Consider the following 10,274-nt stretch of genomic DNA (forward strand, 5'->3'; position numbering starts at 1 on the left):
GCTTTAACACGTCTCATATCACTTGGATGACCTGATGCGAGGCGGCCTCTGCAAAGCTGCATTCGCAGACAGCCACTGTGTCTGCCACACTGACGCGCCAGCATTCCTCAGACTCACACAGGGACACATTGCTCTTTGTTCAACAGCAACTGCTGCCCTTTACAAAAGATCTGTATTAGCTTTTCTTTTTTCCTTATTCAATATGAAGTTACAACACATGCACAAAGCTACATCCAGAAATACACATGCACACACACACACACACACACACACACACACGGTGATGTAGATAAGCAGACTCTCAGATCAATGCGAGTCTGCACAAGAGAGGAAATAAATATAGATACATGGCGGGATAAGATTAAACTTTGTGTTGTGTGGAGGTGATTTTTATTGAACAGACATGGAAGCCAAGACAGATATTTGATATTCTAGTCAAACATCTATCTCTTTATTGACTGGTCTCATTTGCCATACAGAATTCAGGGCATGTCTTTGTCTCTGGGAATACTGTGTTATCAGCCTTGAGCTAAGCAACAGTCAACAATGTCTTCTGCAGTGACTTGTTTCATATCTCTGCCCTTGGCATGGGATGTTACATTAACCATGCCTACATGGAAGACTATTACGCAGAGCACACAACGGAGGGCGCCTCTGTGAGTTCATTCATGTCACCTGCACGGACGAGCTGGGGAAGTTGCTGTTTGAAGCGGTAAAGTTGGACTCCTCTCTTCATTCTCCCTTTCTCCCTCTCTTTCGTGGTTTATTTTGTTTCTTCTCTTCTATGGCCTGTGTGTGATGGGGACTCAGATGAAGGGGGAAAGGGAAAGGAGGGAGGGTAATGAATGTATGTCTTTGCGATATCAGTTGATTTGTCTTGCCCTTAACGTTGTTTGGCTATTCACAGGGTGCTATAACAATGCAAGCACATTCCATGCATATATATATATATATAATGTGTTAATATCTATTTTCATAAATGCCCTTATGGCTCGTACGTATGTACAGGGATGTACATACATGGTAGAGGGACCAACAATGTTCTTCTCATTCCCAGTTGGATCAATATCGGATGAGGATATGAGAGTCAGTATTGATTGTAATTTCCTGCGACGCTTCGTTCCAATCTCTTGCTTTATCGGGAGACTAATTCCTATCAGCCACGCTGTCGACCAACCCGCAGCCTTGTGCCTGCTGCCCAGGACAACAACTAATGAATAACAAAGAAATGAATAATCCCGCCATGCATTTCTCCACTGATAAACAGGTTGCCACAGGGATGGTGATGATGAGGCTGGTATATGAGGGGTAGTGTAGTGAGGTGCGTGTGAATCCTTGTGTGTGTGCATGCATGCAGTAGTGTGCCTGTGTTGCATTTAAATGTGTGTATGTCTGCATGTATGGTCATGTGTGTTTGTATGTGTGCCCATGCAGAGGCAGGTATACGGGTGCCATGGTGTGCATACTTTCTTTTTTTGTGTGTGTGCAAGTCCTTTGCTTGCCTGGCAACGCCATAAGCCAGCCGATTTTAACGATTGGCTGTTGGAGATGGCCGAGTTTTGTGTGCTTTGAGATTTTCTATTGTTGTTGACTAACGGATCCGGAGCCATGAAACTAATATTTGTTATCCATTCAGCCTCCTCCCAGACGGAGGACCAATTAAGTATTTATTCTCGCTATTATTGTAGAGCTGTGCAGGAGAATAATAATAACGTGCTAGTGGAGCGCTATCTAAAGCCTCTTTCACTTTGCTTTTACTTTTTCTTTGTGTTTCTCTTTAAGTCACACCTGGGTTTTTTTTTTCATTTCCCTGTCCGTCTTTCTTTCTTTAGGGTGTTATTTTCAGCAGCCTTTCTGTTCCTCCTCTCCGTCTTTGTCTATTTGGTGCTGACTTTAAATGTGCCTCTCTCTCTCTCTCTCTCTCTCGCTCTCTCTCTCTCTCTCTCTCCCCCCCCCCCCCCGGTGGCTGCGTTCTCCGTCACTTTCACCCTCTGTTGCCCAGGCCCTCCCTCACTTCATCACTTGCATCCTCTTCCTCTCGGCGTTGTTTAACCTTATTCCTCCCGTGGCTGAGAATCACGCCGTCAGTGTGACAGGTTTCGAGTAACTTCGAGTAATTCTTTCCTCTGCGGTTAGAAATGGTGTGGTGAGACGTGAGGACCGAGGCTTGCGTGTCTCCATACCTCCTCCGTTCACAACCCAGCAATATACCCAGTCTATATCAGTCTACCCTGCTCACCCTTATTTGTACCTCTCTCTGGCCCCTCTTTCTCCTCAGTACTTCCACTGCTGTGCAAGAGTATAACACACGGTGTTACTTTCAATAACCCCGTCATCATTTCCGTGATACCCACAGGGCCAAGTGGCCTTCTCCAGTGTAAACTATACTACTAGTCTCTGTGTTTGTTGCCTGCCAGGTATAGCGGGCATTTTGCCACAGACAAATAAAAATGCAAGTGTGCATCCGGGTAGCGTGGCGGTCTATTCCGTTGCCCACCAACACGGGGCTTACTGGTTCGAATCCCCGTGTTGCCTCCGGCTTGGTCGGGCATCCTTATAGACACAATTGGCCGTGTCTGCGGGTGGGAAGCCCGATGTGGGTCGCTGCACTAGCATCTCATCTGGTCGGTCGGGGCGCCTGTTTGGGGGCGGGGGCGGACTAGGGGGAATAGCGTGATCCCCCCCACGCGCTACATCCCCCTGGTGAAACTCCTCACTGTCAGGTGAAAAGAAGCGGCTGGTGACTCCACATGTATCGGAGGAGGCCTGTGGTAGTCTGCAGCCCTCCCCGGGTCGGCAGAGGGGGCGGAGCAGCGACCGGGACTGCTCGGAAGAGTGGGGTAATTGGCCGGATACAACTGGGGAGAAAAACGGGGAATGAACCCAAAAAAAGAGGAAGAAAAAAACAAGATGAAAATGTAAGCGTTTAAACAGGGATTTTTTTGTTGTTGCTGTATATGATGCTTTATTATTTCCAGCAATGATCACCAAGATAAATGGTCATTGGCTACAGTGTGTTCTTCAACCAATTTACTCCACCCACTGATGTCTCTCAAAAACGGAAACAAACTGTGCAAAAGTTGAGAGGAGGGTGGTATGGGTGTGTGTGTGTGTGTGCACATGTGCATGCATGTCTGTTTGTGTGTGTGTGTAATATGTGTGCTCTTGCTTCAGGTGTGATGCTATTGTTGTATGTGTTGTGGCGAGCTGTGGTGGTCTTTTTTTAATCTCCTACGTGTTCAGCATATACTCATAGTTTCCTGTCTCCACTACACAGCCGGAGTGATTATGTCCAATGGTGCGGTGAGGGGGTGAGGCCTGTGTTCTATAAGAACCAGATCATCACTTAGATCAGACATAACTTCAGCCACTCCAACAGCCTTTAGGTCTCCGTACCACCCAACGAGGGCACCTGCTGCGCAATTAGCGTTGACTCACACAGATTTTGACATTTACCCAGGCAAGCGGCAAAGATAAAGATCTGACTTATTTAGACTGCCACGGTAGATTTGTGCTCCAGCGGTACTGCACACGGTATCTAGCAGAGAGAGCCGAGGTGTCATTATGGCGACGAGGCTCAGCTTGGTCTCCCCTACGTGCGCTCTCCTATGCCTCGCCACATGGATGGGCTCTGTCTATACAAGTGAGTTTTCCCATTTTGTGCTGAGTTTTTGGAGTCACGTGAGGATGGGTCTTTAAACTGGAGTACACGGAGGTGCGTGATGAGTTAACCCTGATTTAACTTCTCTCTCTTTCCTCCCTGTCTCGTCTAGCCCATGGACCGGTGGACAGCTGCTGTGAGAACTGGAGTAACACCACAGTCAGCGTGGACAAGATCGTGAACTACACCATCCAGTCTGTGGCACGCTGTTCCATCCCGGCTGTGGTGTGAGTATCCCCGCTGGCACGTTTCACTACACCGCTGTTACACTTGAGCCTTGTCTCGACTTAGTAGCCCTGTAGTCAAGACCGCCAAGTCCAAACCAAGTCGATTCCAAAGACTTTCAAGGTGGCGAGGTCAAGACCGAGATCAATCGGGCCAAAACATAAGACGTGTACCAGAACAGTGCAGGTCCAATTGAACACCAGGACTTGAATGTACCAAGAGTTGCAGTTTGTAGTATTGCATTTAAATTTGACAGAATGTACTAAGAGTTCCAGTCTGTACTGTTACACTAAATGATAGCGATATTAGAATCATCAGTTCTAACTTGCACTACAGGTTATGGGTCAGTGTTTTTGTAAAGCGCTTTGAGTGGCTGTTGCAGCTAGAGAAGTGCTATATAAAATGTAACTTGATTGATTGATTGATTGACTTAACTGTAGTTGTAGACCATTGTAGTATGTCAGAATTTCACTACACTGTAATACTTATTTAGCCCCCCCAACCCTCCAAATTAATATTTAAGAGACACAACTTAATAACAACGAAATAAGGAACAAATTAAATTAGACTGCATTATGCTGCGAAATCCTAGTCGAGTTCGAGACCTTTAAAATGTGGACTCGAGACCAAGTCAAGTACTTCAACCCAACTACTTTTCCAAATGTACCCCCCCACACAACTAAGTGGTATTTAGTTTAGAAAGTCATCAGAAGTTAATGGATCAAGATAGAAAATTCACATTTGACACCGCTGGCATTTTAACGCCAATCACTCACGACCAACGGCAATCAAACTGACAATCAGTGACGTCGATGAACTCTGTTGCAGGTTTATAACCAAGCAGGACAGGACGATCTGCTCCAACCCTGCCAGATGCTGGGCCAAAAAGGCCATGAGAAAGGTGGACAAAGAGAATGAGGTGGCTCCTGCGGAGAAGAAGGAAGAGGGCAAGAGAAACAAAGACGCCGGCGGCCTACCAGAGGGCAGCGGACTCCCAGAGTGCACACAGAGGAGGAGAGGCACAAGGGAAAGAATGGGACAGGGGATCAGGCCGCAAGGGAGGAAACGGAAAGGACTCCGTGTTTAAATCACAAAGAAGAACAAGGCGAGGAAGCCTGTCGAACTCTGCACAGCGGATATTGCTCCCGCCAAACGCATTTATTTGTCCTGTTTGTGCCACATCGGAGCCAACAAACCTGACAAAATTTACACAGCTTCATATTTTTGCTTCCATTAGTCAATATATCCTATGAATTCTGATATATATTAAAAAAAAACATACCCTGTCTTTAGATATATGTGTGTTCTACGTCATTGGCCAATAAAAGGAAATGCATCAACGTTGTGTTGGGGAGTTTTATTGGGTGGTGCTGTGCACCAGAAAACCACAAACGGACAGACAACCACTTCTTACTCACTGCAGGCATGTTATTCACAGTGACAACGTGCAGCCCAGTGAATAACGCACAAACCCCACCCGCAGTGAACACCATTGTAGTTATGGAGTTGTATCAGTGTAGTTTGGAGTGATGGAGTGATGAAGTGATGGAGTCGTCGCAGGTTTCCTGGCACATGGAGTTTTGTGGTGTGGAGATGGCAGGCATCTTATTTACGCACAAAAGTTTGACGCGTTGTGATGCATGCCATGATAAAGTTGCTGAAAATGGTTGTGTGTTTGTCAGTGGGGTTTCATAGCATAGTGATAGGACACGTGTGTTGTGTTCTTCCGTGACAAAAGACTCAAACACTGTCAGGCTGATTTCTCGCCTCAATCTGTGAAATATCTTTTTTCACTTAAAATTAAGACGGTACACTCTCAGCCACCCACAGAAACCACTTCCTGAATGCTACAGGCTCAGGGTGTGTGTGTGTGTGTGTGTGTGTGTGTGTGTGTGTGTGTGTGTGTGTGTGTGTGTGCACCCTTACAAGTGATTTTTTTGTGTGTTTTTACAATGAAACATTTGTGTGTGTGTGCATGTGCATGTGCATGTGTGTGCATGTGCATGTGTGTATGCGCCCTTTTAAGTGTTTTTTTTTTTGCAAAGAAAAATTTGTGTTTGTGTGTTTCTGTTTGGGGTGGCCTAATTTCAGCGTGTGGCTATTAGAGGCAGTGTTTCCTGTCTTCTTATAAAACCAAAAACTATAAGTTAAATGTGTTGTCTTCTGGCAACAAGCCGTTTAATTGACACAGACAACAACGTAGCCGTAAACAACAAAAACGTATCGCAGTGTCACTGTAAGCCATGCGACACACAACTCCCAAACTGAGGAGGACCTGAAAAGATCATTTCATTGTGTGACTTGAGCTTTAAGTGCTCATTCAGATGCGCTGATGCCCCTTTTGGATGATTTCTATACCTGGGCAAGAGGAAATGCAAAGGTAAAATGTTACAGCATGACTGCTGATCATCACATACACACACACATATACTGTACATCACATATACTGTAATATATATTGTATAATATATATAATAGAATAGATTAATATAACACATAATATATATACATCCATCCATCCATACATTATCCAAACCGCTTATCCTGCCTATTCCAGCAGTCATTGGGCGGCAGGCAGGGAGACACCCTGGACAGGCCGCCAGGCCACCACAGGGCTGACACACACACACACACACACACACACACACACACACACACACACACACACACACACACACACACACACACACACACACACACACACACACATTCATACCCAGGGACAATTTAGTGCGGCTGATTCACCTGACCTACATGTCTTTGGACTGTGGGAGGAAACCGGAGCCCCCGGAGGAAACCAACGCAGACACGGGGGAGAACATGCAAACTCCACACAGATGACGACCTGGGATGACTCACCAAGGTTGGACTAGCCCAGGGCTCAAACCCAGAACCTTCTTGCTGTGAGGCCACCGTGTTGCCCCATATATATATATAAATATGTAGCGCCTCCAGTGCAAACTAGGGGTAGCAGTAAAGGTGCTAACATCTAACTAGGTTCGGTGAGGGGTTTGCCTTGACTATTTCACGAGAGGAGTTGATGTGTAGTTGAACAGTTGACAAATTTATTGCTTCACAACAGCAAAATATGCACAACGCTGACTTTTACATAAGAGAATTGAAATAAAACAAAATAGAGCTCTTTAAAGTAAATAAAATAAAAAACCAAAGAAAACCTCATTCAAATCACAACCCTCAATGAGTGTTAGCAGTTTGAGATGAAAGAAAAATTCAGTTCCTTGTCCTTGAGTGTGTGTTAGTCCAAGAGTTCAGTTCCTGATCCGTGAGTGTATTGGATATATTTCAATGATGACTATTCCTACCCTGGTAGAGGAAATAGGCTAGTGTGTATGGGTTCTTATCTGGTGTCTGGATGAATGATTCAGGCTTGTCAGACGTTTCCTGGGACAGATCCTACGGTAGGCCACTGCTTCTATGATCGTCCACAGTCTCACTGGGCTGGGCTCGCCATCACAATCTTCCAAATTCTATCTGGTAGTTCAAAAAAACTAAAACAACACAAATAGTGCAGAACAGTAAGTATTCCATTCTATATCTGTTTCTAACATGAGATCTCATTAATTTCTTTCCATTCAGAACATCTTACAATATGCTTTCCATTAAATGTACACTACCGTTCAAAAGTTTGGGATCACATTGAAATGTCCATATTTTTGAAGGAAAAGCACTGTACTGTTCAATGAAGATAACTTTAAACTAGTCTTAACTTTAAAGAAATACACTCTATACATTGCTAATGTGGTAAATGACTATTCTAGCTGCAAATGTCTGGTTTTTGGTGCAATATCTACATAGGTGTATAGAGGCCCATTTCAAGCAACTATCCCTCCAGTGTTCTAATGGTACAATGTGTTTGCTCATTGGCTCAGAAGGCTAATTGATGATTAGAAAACCCTTGTGCAATCATGTTCACACATCTGAAAACAGTTTAGCTCGTTACAGAAGCTACAAAACTGACCTTCCTTTGAGCAGATTGAGTTTCTGGAGCATCACGTTTGTGGGGTCAATTAAACGCTCAAAATGGCCAGAAAAAGAGAACTTTCATCTGAAACTCGACAGTCTATTCTTGTTCTTAGAAATGAAGGCTATTCCATGCAAGAAATTGCTAAGAAATTGAAGATTTCCTACACCGGTGTGTACTACTCCCTTCAGAGGACAGCACAAACAGGCTTTAACCAGAGTAGAAAAAGAAGTGGGAGGCCGCGTTGCACAACTGAGCAAGAAGATAAGTACATTAGAGTCTCTAGTTTGAGAAACAGACGCCTCACAGGTCCCCAACTGGCATCTTCATTAAATAGTACCCGCAAAACACCAGTGTCAACATCTACAGTGAAGAGGCGGCTGCGGGATTCTGGGCTTCAGGGCAGAGTGGCAAAGAAAAAGCCGTATCTGAGACTGACCAATAAAAGAAAAAGATTAAGATGGGCAAAAGAACACGGACATTGGACAGAGGAAGACTGGAAAAAAGTGTTGTGGACGGATGAATCCAAGTTTGAGGTGTTTGGATCACAAAGAAGAACGTTTGTGAGACGCAGAACAAATGAAAAGATGCTGGAAGAATGCCTGACGCCATCTGTTAAGCATGGTGGAGGTAATGTGATGGTCTGGGGTTGCTTTGGTGCTGGTAAGGTGGGAGATTTGTACAGGGTAAAAGGGATTCTGAATAAGGAAGGCTATCACTCCATTTTGCAACGCCATGCCATACCCAGTGGACAGCGCTTGATTGGAGCCAATTTCATCCTACAACAGGACAATGACCCTAAACACACCTCCAAATTGTGCAAGAACTATTTAGAGCAGAAGCAGGCAGCTGGTATTCTATCGGTAATGGAGTGGCCAGCGCAGTCACCAGATCTGAACCCCATTGAGCTGTTGTGGGAGCAGCTTGACCGTATGGTACGCAAGAAGTGCCCATCCAACCAATCCAACTTGTGGGAGCTGCTTCTGGAAGCGTGGGGTGCAATTTCTCCAGATTACCTCAACAAATTAACAGCTAGAATGCCAAAGGTCTGCAATGCTGTAATTGCTGCAAATGGAGGATTCTTTGACGAAAGCAAAGTTTGATGTAAAAAAAATCTTATTTCAAATACAAATCATTATTTCTAACCTTGTCAATGTCTTGACTCTATTTTCTATTCATTTCACAACATATGGTGGTGAATAAGTGTGACTTTTCATGGAAAACACAAAATTGTTTGGGTGATCCCAAACTTTTGAACGGTAGTGTATATGAATTGTAAAATCATTACTTAATCACTACATATATATAATTCTGTTACACAAAATCAATGCAATCACAGTGTAGCCTCAACACAAACCATTTAAGTGCGCTAACCACTTAAACCGAATGGCTTTAACGTCAACAGGATAAGTGCCACGCATCTTGAATGCTACATAATTCCCCAATGCTTCACTGACTAAGCTAGCGCTTAGCACTAGCTAACTATTGGCGTGAGCCGTCTTCTAAAACATTCAACGTGACACAATGCTATAACATTCTCATAACTATGATACAATACGTACCAAAGCACAGGCTATTCAAACATTAGACATTCTTATGACTCCGACTGGTTTTATGAAGAGTATCTTAACAGCTAACTGACCCAGCGTTATCTTTTCCCTTCGGTGGTTAGCAATAAGCTAGCACAAGAACCTGCTTTGCTCGCCGGAGTTCCAAATACGTAAAACTCGACAGACCTTCGTCTCGTGAGCTCACAGATGAGATTCTGATTACACAAAACACTTTTCAGAATCAAAAAATGCCAATACTCTAACTTTCTAAGGCTATGTATAATGAAATTCAGTCGTCGGTTGAAGAGCACAATCTCCATGATGTCCACAAAAAGAAATGAGGGGGAAAAGAAAGAGACTACTGCGTGTCGCAGTCTCTACCCTAGCGAGTTGCATAGTGCGCCCCTTCAGGAGCGGCATGTCACTACACCTCTAAATCAATGACTATTAGTAGCCCTATATGTCATATGGGTTACATATAAAACTCAGCAGAAAAAGCAAGGCAATTTGTGTTTGGTAGATTATTTCTTGTTGCAACAATGCTTCTTTGCAATAGATCTTATATCAGGCACCTGATTGTCAGCACCCGGGGTACCAGAAACTCAAAACAAGAGTCAATAGCAACAGTAAAATAAGCTGTTTGGCATTGGCAGAGAAGATTTGGCAAATTTTTCATGAGCGCAACCCACATACTCATCAGCTCTGCTGCTCATCCCACAAACGCATGGTCCTTAAAAGGGAAATAAACAGGCTTTCCGTTTATTGCCAAGAAGCATTGTTACAACAAAGAAATAATCTACAAAACACAAATTTCCTTACTTTTTGTGCTAGGAATATATATATATATATATATATA

The 10,274-nt window shown here is 44.1% G+C and overlaps 1 protein-coding gene across 1 annotated transcript; it reads left to right on the top strand.

The window, feature by feature from the left end:
- Positions 1-3,274: 3,274 nt before the first annotated feature.
- LOC130124262 (C-C motif chemokine 2-like) lies at positions 3,275-5,213 on the top strand. Its single transcript, XM_056293716.1, has 3 exons — positions 3,275-3,643; positions 3,774-3,888; positions 4,715-5,213. Exons 1-3 carry the CDS (start codon positions 3,565-3,567, stop codon positions 4,971-4,973), a joined length of 453 nt encoding a protein of 150 aa, XP_056149691.1. The 5' UTR covers positions 3,275-3,564; the 3' UTR covers positions 4,974-5,213.
- Positions 5,214-10,274: the final 5,061 nt, after the last annotated feature.

This window comes from Lampris incognitus, chromosome 14 (assembly GCF_029633865.1).
Source record: "Lampris incognitus isolate fLamInc1 chromosome 14, fLamInc1.hap2, whole genome shotgun sequence".
NCBI lineage: Eukaryota > Metazoa > Chordata > Actinopteri > Lampriformes > Lampridae > Lampris > Lampris incognitus.